This window comes from Parus major, chromosome 7 (assembly GCF_001522545.3).
Source record: "Parus major isolate Abel chromosome 7, Parus_major1.1, whole genome shotgun sequence".
Lineage (NCBI taxonomy): Eukaryota > Metazoa > Chordata > Aves > Passeriformes > Paridae > Parus > Parus major.
Window position 1 is genome coordinate 26,866,222 of NC_031776.1, and position 22,064 is coordinate 26,888,285.

The 22,064-nt window shown below is 40.4% G+C and overlaps 1 protein-coding gene across 3 annotated transcripts in view; it reads right to left on the bottom strand.

Annotated features, from left to right (window-relative positions):
• The window catches only part of SEMA5B (semaphorin 5B), a 266,285-nt gene that overhangs the window by 130,273 nt on the left and 113,948 nt on the right, over positions 1–22,064 (bottom strand). For all 3 annotated transcript variants that reach the window (XM_015635333.3, XM_015635337.3, XM_015635338.3), the window contains exon 3: positions 2,398–2,603. In XM_015635333.3, the coding sequence (XP_015490819.1) occupies positions 2,398–2,551 (154 nt within the window). In that variant the 5' untranslated portion in view covers positions 2,552–2,603. The remainder of the gene's footprint in view (positions 1–2,397; positions 2,604–22,064) is intronic.

The window sequence follows — 22,064 nt, forward strand, 5'->3', positions numbered from 1 at the left end:
CATCCTATTTGTCTGGTGAGGGGAAGCCTGGCTAGCAAGGTTGTGAAAAAGAAGCTATTCAACCCCTTTGTAACATAAACTGTTTTGTTAACCTATTCATTCTGGCAGTAAATTAATGTACCCTGTATGACTGAATGGTCAGAGGCCTTATTATTATCATGGCCCATCCACAGAAAATTGCTGGTGTAACATAATCCTTTCCCCTGGCAGCAGGAGCATCGGAAGGGCTCTGCTGGGGTCACTCTTTCAGTCATTACACACTCCCATTGTGTACCAGGTTGTGAATCATGAATCGATGCATCTGGAGACCTGCAGAGCCCCTGAGCCACACTGTTAAGCAGAGACACCCTCAGACCAATCTGGGAACACCATATAAAATTTAGATTCCCCTATTTGCCTACCACTGCAGCCTGTACCTGCATGGTGGCATCAGAACAGGGTACAGCTTTAAAAGAAATCAAATTATGAGCTGAGGTGTGGTTTTGGACATGTGAGCCCTCTTCACCAGACCTTAAAAGCTATGTGCAGTGGACAAAAGGTGCCTTTAATTTAATTCCTGTGTATTTTCCAGTTGAGCTTTGAAGCAGAAAATGCAAGATTAAACTGTATCATGAACAATCATAAGGAAACAGGTGCCGTGAAAAAACATAACTCTGAATATAACTTGGGTTTAAGAAATTGAAATGATAATCTGAGACATTTTCTTGATGCATCTTCAATTTCAATCTTTCTTTTGCACAATTGACAGGTTCTAATTAACTCACCAGTTTTTGCCCTCCATCATTGAAGAGAGGAAGGAAACAAGAACAGTGAAAGTAAAGGACAGATTTTTTTTTTCCTGTGAAATATTCATGCCTTATTAAAACAAAGCAAACTGGCAGATTATGAGCATATTTACACAGCCATCAACTCTGCAGAGTAGCACTCATATTGAGTGCCAAGAAATGCCCACCAATTCCTCAGCTTCAGGAACTGGGGCTTTTAATATTCCCTGCAGAATGATTTACCTCAGTGCAGGATCGCACAGACACATCCTCTGTAAACTGAAAGTTTGGTGTTCCTGGTTAATAGAAAGAGAAACATTTTTTCTCTTTTCCATACCTATAATATTATTATTTTATCTACTGAACTGAATTTCACTGTTTTTTAACAGCAAGGGCTTCTCTTTTTGGCCCTCCCCAGTTAAAACAGATAGTTAGATTTATTTAGTGATTAAAATCAAGATCTATTTACCAGAGCAAGGTTAGAGCCAGTGCCATATCATGTAGGCTTAAAGATTCTGCTAATTTATTTTAATCCACTTAAACCTTTAAGGCATGGATAATGGAAAACAGACAAGAAATCTCTTAAACTTTCCAAATTAAGAGACAAGAGTTTCCTCCTCTGTGAAGAATAGTAAAGCTCTCTAGAAGAACCCTGAAAGGTCAGCAAGAAAGCCTTTGACTACTTTCTTCCTGGAAACCCTATCTCAAAGGTCACAAAACCACAACTAAATTGCCTTTAACAAAGAATGTAACTAGAGACACATTGCAGGGTACTCAATTCCCTTTAGCAAAGAGTGTAACTGGAGATGCATTGCAAAGTTTTAAATGGGAACCAAAATCGATATTCCAACATTTTGGAGGAAACCATTTTTAGCAAGAAGACTCATCAGCTGCTGATGCTGGCACACTGAGTTTAACACACCAATCTGGAGTGAATTTTCAAATAGTAGTGGTATCAATATAAAGATCTAGCTGTTGTGTGTGTAAGTGGACAGATTATCCAGACAACAATTGAGGAGTACATGAAATGTACGTTCATGGAAAATCTGACTGGGATAAGGACAAGAGAAATCCCATTCTTCAAAAGAGCAGGAAAAGAATTGGCCATTGCAACACAAAGGCCCCCTCTCACACTTCACTTAAATGCTCAGATGAATGACAGAAAAACTACTAGCCCAGGTGACAAATACATAATAAAACCAAACCAACTCAGGAATGCTACAAACAAAAGCACAGCCACTCCCTGCAATTTTAAATCAACTCACTTCTCTTACATTCATGAGTGTCCAAATTCTCTATCACTTTCACTTACTAAGTGTTTGGCTCCAGCAAACCAGGTGAGGCATTACTTAGAGAAAAGGAAACTGAAACACAGTTTCAGCATGAAACAAGATTACAGGGAGCCTGTAACAGAGTGAAAAATTGAGATTCTTAGACCGGTAGTCCCAAAACTGCCTGAATTAAGTGACTGCTGTGAAACCTCAGAATTAAAACACTGTAAAGCATCAAAGGGAAAATTATTTGTCAGGCCACTTCCCCTGGCCTGTGGATCACAGTTGTAAGGAAAAACAGCACAGACTAAACCTAAATGAATCATCCAATTGGAATCTGAAACAGGAACAGAAGCTCTTACCTTCAAAAGAAATTGTGGGGTGTTCTTTTCTAACACATTCCTGATGTTCAGCTTCAGTGTATTCAGGTACATTCTGTGATGCTGAGAGATGAAAAGCAAGAAGAAAAAGGCTTGGCAATGACAGGGAAATGGCCTTTAATCTTGAAACAATCATGACTGAAGGGCAGCTGCAGATCTAGCTTCCAAGACAGGCCCACGGAGGATACCTGAAATACAAATAATTCCACTTTCAGAAAGGCTCCACTTTCAGAAAGGTGAATGCCTATCCAGAGCATGTAACACAGGGAAGGCTGGAGCTTCCCTTTCCTACCAATCCCACTTGTGCTTAAGTACATAAGGTAATATTCCACAAACAGCACAAAAAGCCAAACCAAACCAAACCAAACCAAACCAAACCAAACCCAACCCAACCCAACCCAACCAACAAAAACCAACCAAACAAATAAAAACCACCCAAATTTACAACCCTAAAGAGGAGAAGTGCACAGCTCCCGAAATACCTGTCTCTCTGTACTCTTGGGGTATGTGTCTTATAAAGCTCCTGGTGTGCAATAGCTGGCACTGACAACAAGAAATTTCAAATATCCCAGGTGTAAATGCTTCCCCCAATGTGGACACCTCCCTCCTCAATTTCATAATGTGTCCATAGTAAATTCCATGCTAAATTCAAGAGATTGCTAAGCAAAGGCCAACATCAGTCACCAGGAAAACACATGGACAATTAACGCTGTTCTAACATGTGATTCATACATCTGACCACTGCTGCTCTAAATGTCTTGAAATAAAACTAGCCAGTACAAAGGTCTTGCCAGAAAAGTGCTAATTGAGGTAACATAAAAATTAGAATAATTTAGAAGAAGTGAGTCAATTGCCTTCATTATTATGGGATGCTATAGCTCTCAGTCACAAGAGCTGAGGCACAGCTAAAGAGGAGAAGAATTTACTCTCAGGCGAGGAGAGAGGAAAGTCATGCCTTTTCTACGTGAGCATTTTTAACAACAGTAGCAGTAATGGCACAGCTCTAAAAATTCCCCCTGGGCCTACCAGGCCTGAGGCAGAGGATGGAGGATTAATTAGCCCATGCCACAAGCTCCCCAAGATGATGCTACAGCTTAAGAAAATCTGCATTGCCAAATTTAATCTTATTGATGTGCATAGTATATTTGCCTATGTAACTTTGTTCAATTATTGCAAACACATGTTGTCAAACAAATAGAGTCTCCTACCTTTAAATCTTACCTAGTGATAAAGCTGATTCTGATTAAATTCACACATAATGAGATTTTCAATTCCTGCAGATGTCATTCATAAAGTTAGTGTAGCAGTCAACATCTGCAGTACCTGATACCTCTGTATTTTTGTTTGGAGTCTCTAAAACACTTCCAGTGACCTGAAACGGGCAGGCTGATGGAAGGTAACATGAGGCACTGATGCACAATGACAGCTCATGACATGGAGCAAACTCCAATATAGATGATACTGTGACATCAAGGAGCTGGAAGAAACTTGTAAAGGTCTTCAGGCATCACAAGAGCCGTAAGGGATTTCTTACACCAGAAATGGGAGATAGTTGGTTTGAAAAATGGATCCCATGTTTTATTCTTAACTATATTTCTCTGTGATTTTAAACATGCATAAAGATGAGCTGCCAGTGCATCCATTCTGCACGTCCTCAGCAGCAGCTCCATACCTCTGACTGAAAATAGCATTGGCATTCAGGGCTCGGGGTAGTTCTAGGGACTTGGTTTCCCAACCAGTGTGAGTGAGACATTACAACATTTCATGTTTTTTCCATCCCATATACATGCAGATTTTATGCAGTGATATATATAAAATCCCTTTCCAGCTCTCCAAAAGAGGTTATACAGCACTTTACTACAGAGGGTGGCTGTATTTAAAAACACAGCAAATATAATGTTAAATTAAAAAATGGGACTGGCAGAAGGAAGAGATGTGAAATCATTTAAAGCTCAGGCCAGCAAAGCATTTAGTCGTTAAGCACAAGCATACTGCAGGGTGTACACCACTGAGTACTGTGGCACCTCACATGATGGACATGTTGTATGAGCCACACTGTAATAAAAATTATTGATGATGAAGCTTCACGTTATATTTTTGGCCACTGGATTATATGATCCTTTTTTTCCAGTAAAGATCCAGAAACGAAGCGCAGCACAGAGAGGTGAAGGCCAGGGAGATGCATTTTGTATAGCTTTCGGATACACTTAAAGTCAAAGCCAAACTTTCCTTAGATAGGAGATGGTTGTTGTGGGAAATGCACAAAAGGCAAAAGGGCTTTTTCACTGTCAGATATCCTTGCTGGAAACTGGAAAAGACAGTCATGGAAATCTCACTTTATGCATGCTCTACTACTCCCAGGGCTGCCATTACTTGCTAATCCTAGAAAGAAGGTACTAAACTAGACAGACTTCTAGTCTGAGCCAATATGGCTATTTTCATGTACTAATCATCCAAACAATGATCTCAATCTAGGTGAAAAAAAAAAATCTTAAAACAAAGACATATGATAGGGTCCTATGGTCCTGTACAGCCCTATGTGGTATGCAATCAGCAGATGAGTAAATTCAAGTTTCACACTCATTATGGTCATGAAATGATAAAAAGTTGCATACAGAAAAGCTTCATAACATCCCACAGCCTATTCTGTGCCAAAACAGAGTACATTTACTAGTGTTTTGTCTGGACTAGTTGTAAAATGTGCCAAGTATCTGGATTTCTGCCACTTTCCCTGGGAGATTTTACCACAGTCCAAGAGACTTCAGTGTTCCTTAGAAAGCTGTAACCAGTATCTGGGGTAAAGTTCCATCTTCTCTTCCTTATCGTCATAGGGAAATTCAAAGTGTGCATGAAAATAATGGTTTTGAACTTGAAGTGGAAAGTAATAAATGACCAAATCAAGGTGAAAAAGGAACATTATAAAAAACTCATATCCTTCACAGTGTTCTCTATATCCTACATCTAATTGCATTCATCAAATGTGTGGAACTCTTGTGTGCTGGAAAGTTGAGGAAAACCAGTGATGTGCAGCCCTGAGTTAGTGTCTTACTGGAGTCAGAGCCAGTGGGTAAGTGCCAGCTTGATCAAGGGCAACAGAAATCAGAGCCCTAGAGCTGAACAATATTGATTGAGACAGTGGATAACAGTGAAAAATCTTAGTCCTTCAACCTGTCCCTTCCCAGGCTGCATTGTTCACTTTTTCTCAGTATTTTAAGAATCTAACTTAGTAATTCCCAGCTGCAAATTTATTTCCAAAAAGAACCCCACACTCCTAATGTGAAGCAGTGCCATGGGCAAGCACAGGGCAGCTGTATGCCAAGAGCAAGCTCGTAACTGCCTGGGAGAGTCCAGAAGTTATGAAGTGTTTTAATGAAATGAAATGTTTTCATTTTACTGGAGGTAGCCAAATCCAAGCCTCCAATTTTGCCCAAGCTGCAGATTTTCACTGTGAAGCCAGGAGTATGACCAGTGCTTAGGGCCAGACCCCATCCAGACCACTAAAACACTGCACGTCCCAAGCACAGCCCAGACTAGTGGTGCTTTGCGGTGCTGGAACTTGCCCTGGCCTTAAGCCATTTAGATACAGTTAAATGCTATAAAAAGAGCTGTTGTTATTAGACTGTCTGCTCAGAATGGCTTAGGGCTCAAGAAATCAGCTGTCAAGGTTTCAGTGCAGACGAGAGACAAGAGCTCAAATCCCCGGTTAAACTGAAATCTCAGACAGGACATATCATTTCAATTCTTTATTTGCTCATCTTGATTCATCTTTACCACCTTAGCTATTTTTCTCCCTAGCCCAATGCAGACACGTTAAAAAGAGATAAAAATGTCCAAAAATATTATCTGTCCAAGTTTATCTGTCTTGTCCCTCATGAAAACCTGTCCTCTTAGCCTCTGTACAGCCCCAAGGGCCAATGATGGGGCATCTTTTTCCCCTTTTCTACTCCACACAGTGAATCTCTACAGTCCTCTAGAGAAAAAGGTCAATAAATTTAGGGGACACAGGATTTGGTGAAATTTGCTCCACAGACAGGTATTTCATAGAGCAGCACTTCTGCCACCATCCTCTTGTCTCTTAAATCAGGCTTTCTCAGCTCATGGGCTTCCCTGACTGTAGTGGCAGTGGCAGGAGATGGGCAAAGAGCTGCTCGACCTGGGAAAGGCAGGAGTCTGCACATTCAGAGCATCTCCAAAGCGGAGATTTGCAACCTCAGTGCCCGTGTCAGCACAAACCCATTCTGCCTGCCCATCTCCCAGCCAGGACATTCCATGGCAGCCCAAAGGGACAGGGTATAATTCTGCTTTGCCTTGTGGCTTCACTCTGGCACAAGGGCAGCGTTCAGGGGATCATCCACAGTCCCTCCCTTATTTATTGTCAGGGCATGAGTCTTTTCCAATTCACTCCGTATTGTATCATTGCAACTCCATTGATTTCACAGGAACTAATCCTGATTTACAGAGGGTAACTCAGATCAGGCCCCTTTTGACTAAAGCTTTGTGTCTAAAAGAAAAATACTTTCAATCAATCTTCAGGGCTTTAAAACAAAGCACACTTTAAAAATGGCTGTACCAGGAATTCATATCCTGCTTTCCTCTGACTGTAACTATCATTTTGACTTAATAAAATGTGACAGTAAAGTTAAAGGATAAAAGAAAATGCTTCATCTTTCATTTTAAAGGAAAGAGATGCCTTTAAAAAAGACTAAAAAAGGAGCCTCCTGCAAAAGCTTTAATTCTTCTGTTCAGGATCTTTTGTGATTGCCACAGTTATGGTTTTATTAGACTGGGATAGAGGAAAGAGGAGCAATGGAGAGATGTGGACATTAAAGTATTCAAAAAAGTACTGGAAGAATAAGGGAAATAAATATAAACATTGCAAAGCAAGACAGTTATGACAGGCTGGCACAGGCAGCTCTGCCCTAGAAAACAGAACTCCAAGGCCAATAAAACTATAGTCCTTTATTCAGCCAATGCTGCTCATCCTTCCCTCCTCTCCAGCTGGAATCTATCCCACCCAACTGGCTCCAAGGACCATTCCACACGATCAAACAAAAAACACAGCTTTTCCCTCTGCCCCTGGCCACATCCACACTCAGCCCTCAGTTGTGCCCATGCTGGGGACATGGGTCTGTCTTACAGCCAAAACACGGCATGCTGCACTTGCACGTCCAGATGTCAAATCTCATATGTACTGTTAGACTGACTTGTGGATACTGAACTTTCCCCATTTATTTACTTGCGAGGCTAACCTATGGAAATGGTCAAACTATGGTAGAGGTGAGAAACTGTGAAGAGCTCTTGTTTTTCTTTAATTAAATCACCCTACAGTCTTCTGAAGAATTGGTGAGCTCACTTTGGATTTCATGGCAGTTTATATGCCACAGCTCTTGTTCTGGTTGTCACCAGGCTCATGTGTACCTACCCTGTTCAGGGTTTCCCATGGCCTCAGCTACAGCATCATCTATTAGTCTCACATTGAAATCACTCTCACTACACCCCAGGAAGACAAACCAACATTTTCACACATATAATCCAAGGGTTATCTTCAAACCCCCCCTGCAATTCAGCAGCAGGGCACATCTCAAGTGTGTGCAGGTGATATGCTGTCTTGTGGCACAGCAGAAGCTGGAGCTCCATGCTGAACCCTCTCACAGGTCCTGCCTCACAGAACCTGCAGGGCACCGCTTACAGTATCATAGTAGGTTTTGTATCAGGAATAAAACAATCAAGATTTTGCAACACAGGTCAATTCATTGAAACTCTTCTGTTATCCAGATGTGTATAAATAATTTAGCTAACTCTTCACAAAGGAGAAATCAGTTTTTCCTAATATACTGTTTGGTTCATGGCTTGTGAAGCCTGTAGTGGAGCTGAATAATAATAGTCTATACTTTGATGTTCTTAGGACTACATTGCACAAAAGATTGACAGTGCACTTGGGGGCACTTTATTTCTAGGGCTCTTTCTGATTGCTGATCAAAGCCCCCCAGGACTGGTCAAGGTCTAGAATCAGGCCCACAAAATGCAATGGGATATTTTCATTCAAAACAGGTAACAGTGACAAAACTCTTAATAATGTTTTAGTACAAAATGTTGGTAAAGGCCACTTCTCTAAGGACGGGTGTAGGACCTAAGTAAGCCATCAGCCACCACTTGGCTACTTGGCCTTGATTGTGCAGTCCACTGCCACAAGATCCTGGAAACAGAACGCTTTCCTCACCTGTAGAGGAAGCCCTCCAAAACAAGACCTTATTATATAGAAAGCTTCCATTACATAAAGCTGATTCAACAATAAAAGTCTCTGTAACAGCGCAAAATATACTGTACCTCTGGGTTCATGCCAAATCCAGCGGGCATAAATAAATACCTGCTCTGCTGAGACTCAGACTTGCTTTTGAATAGTGCTAACCTGACCACACATTGAGTGTGTCCCCAAGTGCTTCAAGAGGCTCCCCAGAGAGCTCTAGATCTTTTTTTTTTACTGGCTACACTTTATATAAAGACATGAGAGGCTTTGTTAGAATTTGTTTGGGGTATGAATTTAGCACTTGAGAAAAGGTGCCTTGGAGTCTGAAGTTTTCTGTTTATTCAAAGATTGTATTTGGCAATGAAGGCTCACACTCATTTATCTCCCTGGTGGTATGCTGCCACTGTTTTCTAGAAAAGTGCCTCTACAGGGGGATGGAAATATCTTCTATTTGCTGTTCACAGAATGGCCCTTCTGAGAGATGTCAGAGTTTTGTCAAAGAATTACCAAATTTTTGGTAATTCATGGACGCTGGATATGGAATTACTTTTATGTGAAACACAGAGATGAAGGCAAAGCCTAACACAACAGCAGAATGTAATGGATGCTATGGTACTTAGCCCAGCTGCAACTCAGACAACATTTACTGGAGCCTAGGTTTAGAATCAGGAGCTCCTGACACCCAGTCAAAGTCTCAAGATGCTCAGTCAAAAAGAGGAAGAGTGGACACAGTCCAAGAGAGGAGCCACCTCAGGGCTCATGGGACAGCAGCAACAGCAGGAATAACTGTTCCAGAGGCCGAGCCTGCAGCGGGGGAGTGTGTGCAGGCAGTGCAGTCATCTTTCTCACTGAACGTGTGATTTGGAATCCTCTGCATGGGGGCTGGAAATCCATGGTGCCAGACATGCTGTTTATGTGCAGATCAGCTACATAACACAAGTACAGCAGATTCAGCAGCACACTTACTGCAAATCGACACCTGGAGAAAGTTGAGTTCTTTCTGGCTTGAGGTTTTTAGTATGGACTTTTGTCTCACAATTTCATATGAAAGTGTTGAATTTTTGACTTAATAGAGTATTAACCATTGTTTTACTGACACTACTTCTTTATTCAACTCTAATTATAGGGCCTATTGCAGACATGCCACGGGATGTTTAGTAAGGAAGTTAGTGACAATAGTTCCAAATTATATTACACCTAATACAGGTTGGTAACTCACACTCTCTTCAACACTGTGACAGCAATCTGGGGTCAAGTGCAGTCCCCAGACTGTGATGTGCAGATAAGCAATCCTGATAAACTATATAGCAGCCACTGTGGTACCCTGTGTCCACAGAGCTGGGAAAACAGAAAAAAATATTTTTTTTTTAAAAAAACAAACCACCTAATTTTCCTCTGACCTAAAGCAAGCCCAAAATTCAAGTCTCAAGAAGACAAGCACCAAGCCATGAAGTCACCATACCAATGAACCTCCTGCCTGTGAGTCAGCCATAACATATGGGCTGGCCTTTCCCAGAGGCTTGTTTTTCCCGTTTAAAACCTCAGGCACTATCTCCACCTTCTGTCACCCCCTCCCTTCTACTCCATCCAACAAATCCTCTTACATCACTGACACAGCCCTGCATGCCAGGGTCAAAGGCAGTTGTTGCACATTGCAAACCAAACTCATCCCTCTCAGCAGCTCCTCCCTTCCATCACTATGTTGGAAAAACAGGATGAGAACTTCTTCTTTTAATGCTTGCCCATGGAGGAGAGAGAAACCAGAGCATGTTTGTTTTGTCAAAGATTTGTGATTACCCAGTGCCACATAACACATACTCATGGTTTAATTGTAACTCCAGGAGAAGAAGTGTAAAGCATCCCTGTAGCACAACTCCAAGTTTCAGCCTGCTTGGAAACAAGAATATGTTTTGCTGCATTGTCTTCTTGGCACAGCACAGCATCATTTATCATACAGAAACCTTAGGCTAGAAAGCATTCAGCCAGCCTATATATGCCCTAAATGTGAACAGACAAAACAATAATTGTCAGCCAGACTCTTTTTTTATCCTGCTGTGCTCAGCTTTTCTCATACTTCTTGCAACAGCAGGTACCTGTTGAACTCTGTTAATTGTTCCCCTCACTGGAGCACCAGGGCTGCTTTGGTCTGCCCCAACTCTTGCACTTTCTGAAAAGTAGGGCTGCTCTTCCCAGATCCTTCTGGCTGAAGAAGGGAAGCAGTGCAGAACATACACAGCTCACAAATTACAGCATATTACCGACTGCTGTGTATAAGCAAAATGGGACTGATTCCTCATCAATTTTCCCACAAAAAAATATATGGTGATCAACAGTTTCTGAAAAGACAGAGCTGAATTTCCCCTTCCTTCCACACATGCTATGCAACTTCTGTGATACCAGGAGCATGGTACTGTGCTACCTGGTAACTGAAGCTCACCAGCCTCAGAACACAGGCATTACTATGCTGGGTCACGAACACATCCTTTTAGAGCTTTTCTCAAAAAGAGTATTTAGGCAAAGTCAAGCAGGACAGCTGACCTTCAAAAAGGCCTTGGGTGCATTCTTTTAATGAACTGCAGTTGTAAGTTTCTCTGTCTGCAGATTTACTTTAACTAAACAGTACAGAGTCCCCATCCTGTAGCGGGACTCCCTAAATTCCCAAAGACATCACAGTAATCCAGGATTTAATACAAATCCAATGATCTACAACTTAGCTAAGAAATTCCATTCTGGAATAGAAGGGAAGAATATCTGAGACTGAAAGCTGGGATCCTCCTCTGCACTTATGTTTTTGACAGTCAGATGTCCAGCCAAGATTGGGTATCTGAATATTTTCCCACTAGGCAGGAGAAGCAGCTTGCCACAGGACACCCCAGCCCTGGGGTGTTAGCTCTTTGCCTCAGAAATGCTTAAAAATACCCAAACAATCCCTCAGACAGAAACCTCATCATCATCTTCCAGAGGCAGGGTCTGAGCAAGCATTTGGGAGCTGATATAATTTTAATACACTCTGAGGCCAACCTTCCTAGAGAAGATGAATTATTTGTAATGAATTCCAATCACATGGCACTCCAGCCCCCACACCTTCATCCTGCATATATAACCAAATTAGTTTAGGAGATGTAAGTTATTCAGGGACTTAGCTGTTCAGTCTGGCCTTGGAGGATTTGCTCTCATTATGGCTTTTATGCAAATTCTGTCCTCCAAATCTCTTCTGAATCAATTATTACTAGATTAATTTAAACATGTCCACCTGGGGTGCCTGTATATCATGTGCCTCATGTTAAAAAGTAAAAAGGATGATAATGAATTCAGGAGGTGACTGAAACAGATTCCTGCTTTGTGGAAATGTGACCTTTTTGCATAATGTCATAAAAGAAAGAAGTTCCTTCAAGAAACATGGCAGATAGGGTCGTTCATTGGATCAGCTGGGCTTTCAATCACTCTTTGGAAATTAGCATGATACAATAAAAAATTAATAAGAAATTTAAAAAAAATATCACTTTAATGCTCCAGACTATTAAAGTCTTTGATGGACTACTAATTGAAATGTAATGCTTAATTTTAAGCAATGCCATTTTATTAATGGTAAAAACTTGAATTAATGTCATTAACCAATGTTAATATTACAAATCCCCCGAGGGATAACAAAGCAATTATGTTATTCACAGAACTGAAAGGGGGGAAAAGATGTAATCTGTACATGACTGCACTAAGGCAGAAGAGACTGCTTCCATCTGCATTTCCTCTGCTGAGAAAGGGGGTTTGTTTGTTTTTTTGAGCAAAGAGGAGGGAGAGGAAGAGAGGAACTTGTGCTAAGTTAATTACTGCTGATTTTCAGGCACTTAATAGCTAGGAAATTATTCTGTTACTCAAACACCATACTGTGGGGACCCTGTAAAAATAATTTGGGAATGAGAAATTGATTACAAACCCTCCTTCTTGGAGGTCTCCCCTGTGTCTGCTTGATGATCCTAACACATGCACTAACAGCCTTCACCTGATGGAAAAGCCTGATGCAAATATGCAGCCCCACACCTGGCAGCAAATGGCTTTATGAAGCTGTGCTGGTTTGTATCTGCCAGGGATCGCCAAGGAGAACACCTTCTGCACTACTGAGTGCCCTCAATTTCATGGGAGGGCAGGTGCTTTTATTTTATAAAGTTTAGCGAGTTCAGCATCTTGTCAGATCCACTGCTCATACAGCAGGGGAGATGGGGTTAGACTTAATTAAAGAACCAAAACCAATACTCTTGCTAACTGGCAGAAGTCACATTGCCCAAAGGGAATAGGAACTTCGTATGGTTCTGGTATAACACTGCATTTACTCCAGAATAACCATGTTTGACCTAAACCCTTGATTAACTATCTTTTTATTGTCTGGCTGATAATTCAGACACAATGGGGAGATTCAGCAAGCCAGAACATGAAGAATTCCCCAAGGAGCTACAAACCTTTTTATTGCTAAGAATCCCAAAGGCTTTTGCTTTTTGTTTACAAAAAGGAAAAGTACTGCAATGCACCCAACAAACCATTGTCAAAATCCAAATTCCTCTTTCAGTGTGCACTCTTCAATGCAACCAGTCAAATGTGTCACAAATTCACAAACAGTACTAACCCATGGGAAGAGATGTAATAATTAATTTCCTCTGTTGCATGTAACATGACAATGCTCTTGTGTAAACCAACACTGAGGATGCTCGAGAGATTCTTCTGAGACTGTCCTGCCAAGCACTTTTTAAAAATCAGGTTTCTTCGCAAAAAAAAGAAAAGCATTGACACTAATTACTACCAGACTTCCTATTTATGTTGCACACGGTGTAAAACCTCAATACCAACTCAAAATAAATCAACTGAAAAAAACCCAAACTAAACCTATCAGGGGAGTGAGAATCTATGCCTAAACTTGGCTGGATGTAATAACAGGGATTCATATTTGGTGACTGGGAACAGGGTGTCTTTTTTTGTAGCCCAAGCACAGAACACCCAGGTGCCTCTTTATGTTTCTGTTCAGGATATAAATACAGCTGTAAAACACAATGAGATTTAGGGATTTTACTTATATTGATATATTACTTAGCAATCATTTTATAAATGGCAGAACGAGCAAAGGGAAGAATTACTGCAAGGTTTCCACTCTGCTTACCAATGAGGTCCTGCACGTGGCAGACTTCAGTCTGTGGAACAGCTTATGCTCAACAGCATGATAGTTCTTCTCCTGCAGATTTGCAAATCATTGCATTTTCATCTCTCAGCAATGGTTCCTCTCTTACTTCTTGTCTTCCTCATCTTCTCAAAGAATAACATCAAACCTCCTGTGTAGTATCTCCATTCTATCACTCTTACATTTTCTCTTCCAACTCCCCACTCCCGATTTGAAAATGAGGGAAGAGAAGCCACTGATGACACCAAGGTCAAGGCAGAGCAAGACAAAGTCAAATTCGTGCAATCATTTAACACCACACACCATCACACCATTACAGAGACATGAGACGTTATGGATTGCAGCTTAATAGATCGCAATAGAGGATGATGGGGGAGAGAAGAGAGAAATGTTCCTTCTGTGCTGAGACTTGCTGATTGAAGTGCACGAGTGGGCAGGGGACAGCATTTGTGTTCATAAAGCTGAGTCTTACCTCTCGATATTAATGGACACACCATTGTCGCCAGACGCAATGTTTTGTTATTGCGTGATTAATTGAGAGTCACACGCAATGACATATTACAGGCAGGATAAAGCTGTCACTGGAAAGCAATTCTTCACAGTAATTCCTGCCAGTCTCTACAGTCTGAAAATTGCATACCTCGTTACAGACGACCCCTCAAGCACAAATGCATTACATATCTTTATATAAATAACAGTGACTAACAACGGCAGTCTGAGGTAATCTCTGTGGGATATGAAATAGGGAAAAAGGTAAGGAAGAAAAATTGCCTTCAAATATTAGTAAGCTTGTCTGTGCTAATCCCCATCAAATGAACCATTTCTCTTTTCCTTTAAAATAAAAACTGTTCCTGCTGGAGGCACAGAAAGTATGATAAAAGGACATGTTGTGACTTAAATGACAACTAGAAGCCTTACTTCTTCAAAAGGCCACTAGTTCTAAATCTTAAAAACTTATCTTGATCAAGACTAATTAAACTTCGACACCATCACTTTATCACTTACTTAGGTCAGTAAGTATCAGTAACTGGTCCAGCTCACTTTTTTAGAGCCACCAGATCAAAGACTCTTTTACATTTCTTTTGGCAGCAGCAAGAAGATATCAAATCACTAATTTTCCCCATGGATTTTATTTCAGTCAGAATCACTGCATTCAAAATACAATGCTGGGGAAAAAAAAATCTACATTGCTCAAGGGAAAGGATACAGCCCAGGGGGATACAGGTGCCCAGGAAAAACAGATTGTGTCACTTATGTTCTGCGTATGACAAATTCCTGGCTGAATTGCCAGGAATGGCACACAGTTGCCTAATCTCCAGTTGGCATTCAGCATTTTCCATTCCACTAGCTAATGGTCAGATCTGTTGCAGTGCTCTTTTCTTCCTGTCTCATTGGAGCCAATACCTCACAACTCGAGTGAGCATTTTAAAGACTCACCATCAGATAGGGTGGCATCATCCAAAACCAACAGCACCTTCTCTTTGTCAGCCTCTCCATTAAAGATTCCATTTCACAACACCACTGAGACACTGTTTTGAGCCATTTCAAGCTCAACCACTTGGACTTTCTGCTACCAGCCACTTGTAAACTAATGAAAAGTCATGCAAAAGTCTTTACCTGCTTGGAAGATGTTCTCTACCTCCTCAGAAGACAGGCTCTTGCAGTCTCGTAAATCTGCCACTGACAGGAGCCAAGAGAAATGGGGACAGGAAAGCACAAAGCCTGGGCTGTCCTGTGGCCTGGAGGCAAATAGCAATCTCTGTCTTCACCTAACCCAACCAGAGCCCTGCAAGAGAGTAAATCTGTGTCCACTCGCCTTTTTAACAGCCCCTTAATGACCGTTAACTTTTTTCAGCCAGCCATTGATTCTAATGGCATGTGCATTCACACACAATAATACCTCAGACGGCCTTCATTAATTTACCATGCATAATTTCTCTGAAAGCTTTTGCCAATAGAATACCCCTAAACTGACTCACTAACTCATGAAGATAAAGCACTTTCTGTGTGAAACCATTATGCAGATGCACAGCACTCTTCTCAAATAAGTTAAAAAGTAGGTATTGTTTGGTGTCTACCCATTTTTTGGACACAGCAAAGTACCAGGGCTTGAAAATGTAAAGCTGCTGCTGGAGTATCCGGTGTGACAATGAATATGTAACATACTCCAGGCTGAAGAAAGAACAACAAGAAAAAAGGCAAATTATATGAAAAAGCCTTTCTGCTGTGAAGTTCCTGAAATCTTTTACAAATTTCAACAATGGGAAGTCCTAAAAGTGAAAGGCTGTTAAAATACCAAAGGAAAATGCAGCAATATAGATATTCACAGGCCTAGGTCCATTCATCCGGAGAGAGGGTGGGGGAAGGTCCAGCAAAGGGAATGTATTAGAAACAAACCATCCCAGAGAACAAGGGTTTAGAGCTGTCAGGAGCTACAGTGCTGCCGTTAGCCTTGCAGTAAATTATGGAGCTGTCAGCATTTTCCCATTATAAATCTCTCAAGCCTCTTCTTATGTACACTGATGTAAGATTCAGACCTCAGTCCCATGGTGGCAATGATACTGCAGACAAAAGCATCACAGATCCCCTTTGGAAGTATAAGACCCATAAATATAACCTGTGGTCTTATAAACTAGAAGATATTGGTCGTAGGGAATTAAAAAAGGTAATTGTTTGCTTGCTTGTTTTGTTTTTTAATTACAATTATTTTGTCTTTAAACAGAGGATGAGAAGTGAAGAGCTGATTGAAAAGGTGATCAGGAATAAGCTCCTCTTTTGCAATGCACTAAAGTCTTGTATCAACTTGCAAGTCTCTCATCCCTTTCAGAAGGATTGATCACAGAGCCCATGAATGCTGCAACTCCATTTCCAAGGTTATAGGTGCTGTCCTGACTAATGTAAAAATAAAATATCTTCCACAGACAGTCACTTGTGAGGTCCTGTATTATTAAATGTGGGGGTAAAATAAAGTTTAAAATAAAATTAAATCTGAAAATTTAATCTGTCTCAAATTCATGAGTTGTGGGACTCAGGGTTTTGGTTTCTCATCAATGAGCAGTGAACCACTTTCAGGGAGTTCAGAAGTCACAGAGCAGATGGATTAGGAGCAGAGCTCTTCAAAAATTCTCCATTAATAGCAAGCCTCATATTTTTAAGAAATTGGATTTTTTTGTTGTTATTTCAGGATATAGACTGCAAAAGAGGCCCCATATACTTCTGTGCAAAAAAAAGAAAAAATCAAAAAAAAAGAAAAAATATAATGAAGACTGACAATATATGTGGGGGAAATATGCTTACATGGAGATACTTTTTTAAGTGAAAACCACCAGGAGAATTTTGGCAACGTAGATTTATATAGAAAGGATATAAGCCATTATCAGTATAAAGGTAATGAAAACTAAGGGAAAACACCTCTGCCTGGAGTTAGCATCATTAAAGACCATTAATATTGCCCCTAATTATACATGCTTAACTACAGCTCTGGTTGGAACTGTAACATTACAACATGCCAATAAACTGTCTAGGGAGTAACAGACTGCTTCTAAACTCCCTAAATAAGCGTTTGCAGATTATAAAGGGAAAAGTGATTTATCACACCTGAAGAGGAGCATCTCCCCTCTCCCCTCTTTATTTTTTTTTCTTGCTCCAAACACCAAGCTCTTCTGCCATGCTCTTGAGGCCAGCCCAGGATGCTGAGCCTGGCCTGTCAAACTGGGCAGACTTGGGCAGGGGCTACAGCTCTCCAGTTACTCAGGGGCCAGTAGTAAATCTCAGCACCACATACACGCCTGTACTAGGCATCAAGTAGTGCATATGCTGGAGGATTTGGGACTGCAAGCAGTCTGTCTGCTCCAGATAAAGTAATGACTCAAACACAAGGCAGGAGACACTCGAGGCTCCCAGTGTCTGCGACAGCCCAGCAGAGTTACAGCCGCCCCCAGCCCTGCATTCAGCAGGAATAGCAAATCACTCCTCACGTTTTGCTAACCCTTAAGCAGTGTTTCCATACAGTACCATCCTTTGCTCTTGGCTTGTGTATTATAGAAAAAAAGTAGGACAGTGATTCCCTTCTTAATTCCTGATTTTTACTTTCTTTAACCACATAGGTTTTTTTACTGAAATCTTGCAGTGTATCTGCTTATAAACTAATGAACATAGCACTCTGCTTCAGAGAAAATGTATAACAGCAGAATAAAATTCTATCCATATGTCCGAAGTACAAGAGGTTCACAGTAGAGTTGGCAAATGGTGTAATTAATCCTGACTGCATTTCAGCAAAGACAAATCTAGAAATAATGTACAATTTCTCTCTTTGTGAATTACCACTTGAGAACACTCCCTGCCTGTATCATATATACCCAAAGCAATTTTTGCAGATTGTTTACAATAAATCAAATTTGGGACAGTGCTTGACTGATGAAATTTCAAACACCATCTCTTTATTCTTTGGGTGCTCCTTTTATAATGTCAAGTTAACAGAAAAAACACAGCGGATACACAGACGCCAGACACATTCAAAGGTTTCCATCTGGGCTTTAATTACTATCACAGTTGCCTCACTAAATTGAATACGTTCCTCCTAAGGGCTTTGCCTTGTATCTGATTTAGCTTACTTTGCCTTGATGAACAAAATCTGGTATAATCATTTTCTACGATGCCCCAGAGGAGCATCATCCCATGTATAAACTTGCTGCCCCATAAGTCAGTTTTTTACATTTCTCTCTTCAGACGTTATCCTCAACTGTACTGATAGATTTTTTTCCTTCAGGAAATTATTTTGGAAAAGTCCTAAAGCAGATTTTCTCCAAAAGCCACATTTAGATTACATTAAGTCACTGCTGTTATTGTAAAATTAAAAAAGAGGCAACAATGTCCAAACCACTTCTTCCAAATGCAGAAGACAAACAAACCCCCCTTTCTCCTCTCCACATAGCATCACCTGTTCCTGACCCCACTGACCAGTTCATTATTGCTTTCAGATGGTAATTAGTGAGGCCAGACAGCCTGAGCTTTGCCATTTCTCCTGACCTGTTAGGCTTGGCCTCCCTCAGTTATTATCAGTGTCTTTCTCTAGGTGTTCTCAGAGAGCAGAGAAGTGTGCGCCATCTGTTTAAGCTCTTCTGATTTGAACGGTTAAGTAAAAACACATAGCATCATCCACAAAAATGCCATTGTTAGGGTTCTGCAGCAAGCTCTGAACCCTTTATAATTAACTGCAGACCTACTTGTTGGTTTCCAATAAGGTCATTCTTTCAGTAATCAGAGGTGGTCCCAGGAGGTAGTACATAAATAGCCTATATTGAAGCCTAAATTAGGCTAACTCAGAACTTCCTGTACTCTTCACTGCAAATAAAGCAAATATTTATAGACTCTTGCAATCTTTGAGGTTCCTACCTAAGAATTAGCATCAGAGCATCTCTTCTTGCTCATGGTAAATCAGAATCCTAGGAAATATCCCAAAGCTCAGATTTCTCAGTGTACTGTTTTTATTTGAGACTCCCCTCACTACTCTTTACAAAAATAAAATAAAATAAAATAAAATAAAATAAAATAAAATAAAATAAAATAAAATAAAATAAAATAAAATAAAATAAAATAAAATAAAANAAAATAAAATAAAATAAAATAAAATAAAATAAAATAAAATAAAATAAAATAAAATAAAATAAAATAAAATAAAATAAAATAAAATAAAATAAAATAATATCAAAAGGAAGATGAAAACAGACTTTGAAGGAAAACATCACTCTGTTAAAATCTTGTTAAGTCATATTGCTACAGACTTGGAACATCTGGCTTCTATTCTGGGCTTTGCCACTGACTCTCTCTGTAGCCTCAGGCAAGTCCTTTCAGCTTTAAGTCTCCATTTTTTCATTCTTTTCAAGCAAGTAAGAGTTTTCCTTAATTCTCCCCTTTGCTGTCTGTCTTGACCATCCAAAGCCATGCACAATTTTAAAGAAGATAGGTAACAACACTTCTCACTGGTTGCCTCAAATAAGTAGACACTTTTCTGAAGGATGGAGGCTCTGGACTGTAAACACTTCAGAGTAAAGACCATCTCCTAACATTTGTGAACTCTGCTGTTTTTTAGAGAAGGCTAATGTTATTCTATAGGAGTTTCTGGAAGCAGCTGGCTGAGTTTCTGCTGGAATCATCACTTTAAACATTGTTGGGATGTCATTGTTTTATTCAGAGGTGTCAGAATGCCTAGAGCTTTGGCCAGCCATCTTCTCTCATTAGTAATTTTCACACAAGTCTAAATAAATGTGTTTGTACTATGCCCAATGTAATGCAGCTCCTGTGTGCCACATTAACACAGCTAATAAATAAAAAATCCTATTCATGATATTCTTACACCAAGCCAACAGTAGAAAATGGCCACTCATCAGGGAAGTGGAAAGCATTAGTGGCTGGGGTGGATGGTGTTAGCAAACAGGCTCCAGCTGGAAGAACAAGCAACTTTATCAATTATTTTCAATGGCAAACTGCATTTCCTTGCCCCTCTACACCCTCATAGAGAAGGTTTGGTGAAAAGCATTATACCCATTTATCCTCTTGAGCCAGCAAGCTCCTTTGTAACATTTTGGCCTGGAAACGGAGATCTCAATGATCAATGCTGTTCAGCTGCCGCCTCTACACAGTGCAGGAAGAATGATACCACTGGGCAGTGAAGAACACTCCTTCCTCAATAGCTGCCACCAACATGCTAGATGCTTTTCAAACACACAACATCCAGCCTAAAAGTGCTGTCAAAGAGCTCTCAGGCATCACTGGAACACAAAATTAACACAAAGGGGAACATCTCTGTGAATACATCAGTGGAACTCCATGCCTTGTGTCTGGACTGCACCCAGCAGTGGTGCAGCTTCCTTACATCTCCTTATCACTATCAATCCATCTTACTTGGAATGATAAAATGATCTCATTTCACAAGAAAGTGTTTTAAGAACAGAGATTTGACTTTAGAGACAAACATAGTCAATTATCATAGCATGTATACAACTTTCCCCCAGAAAAATAAAATTTCAGACTAATCAGATTATTTATTTCTTCCAGGTAGCATGATTAATGGTTTTCTCACTTCACGGAATAGACATATTTGAACAAGCATTCCAGAACCACAGTATCCCACTGAACTCGCCCCAGTCTGTGGGCTTACAGGGCAAAGGTTCCCATCTCTTTCAGCCAGGAAACGAGCTCATGTCCTTTTAGGACTGGGTACTACCAATACAAATAATCCCATATAATTTTACTCAGATGCACTGAGTCTTTGATAGAAGCAATTTCATGAACTCCCCCTCTCTGCAGTTCCAGTTCAGAGCTCTTTATTTCCACTGCCTTTTTCTTCACCTCTCTTTTTCCTGAGATAAGCCCAGCTTCCAGGCTCAGACAATTACATTTTTTCCAGAGCAATGGAGCTAATGTTCTCCCAACAAAGTTCGAGAGAGTTACAACAATATTCATAGCCAAGACCCCTTGCCTATGAAGACACTTGACAAAGGAGAAAGATGGTGCCTTCCTAACCACCAGGCTTGCAAAAATCCAAAACAAGAAATCATTCGCCTGTGCTCATAAAAAATGATACTTTGCTGCAATTTTAAAAAGTGAGCTACTGAAAACTAGGAGTGCTAAAGGAAAAGCAGCCTTGTATGAATCCTGGTAGTACACTTTGAAGATGACAGTTGCCCTAGAAACCTCATAAACTGGAATGGCAGATAACTGAAGTAGATGAGATCTGTCAGAAAAAGTTTGGCACCATCAAACCAATGCTTTGAAAGCATAAAAATGACTAATTGTCTGTGTTTTCTTTGCCACATCAGACAAAAGGCTTTCCTGGCAGTGAGGGACAGCTTTCTGAGCTGTGTTTTGCTATTCACTCATCTGCTTAAATTTTGAGTGTAGGATTTAAAGCTTGTTTTAAAAAAAAATTAAAAGCTTATTTTATTCAAATGAAAGCTGAGTTTCAAGCTAAGCTGGGTTTGTGTTCTTTTCCCTTCTCTTCCAAAGGCCTGAGTTCAGATAACCTTATGAAAAAGATTGGTGTCCTGCTGGTCCTAAATCTTACTCAACACTACCATAAAAACGCCCCCTAACTCAGCCCAGGTCATCTTTTATGAACAGGAGTTTATAAAAAAAAAAAGAAGTTGGAGGTATGGCCTGCAATGCATTGATAGACCAACCTTATTTTGAACAGATTCTGAGTTGTCATATCAAATTTATAGAATCACAGAATCATCT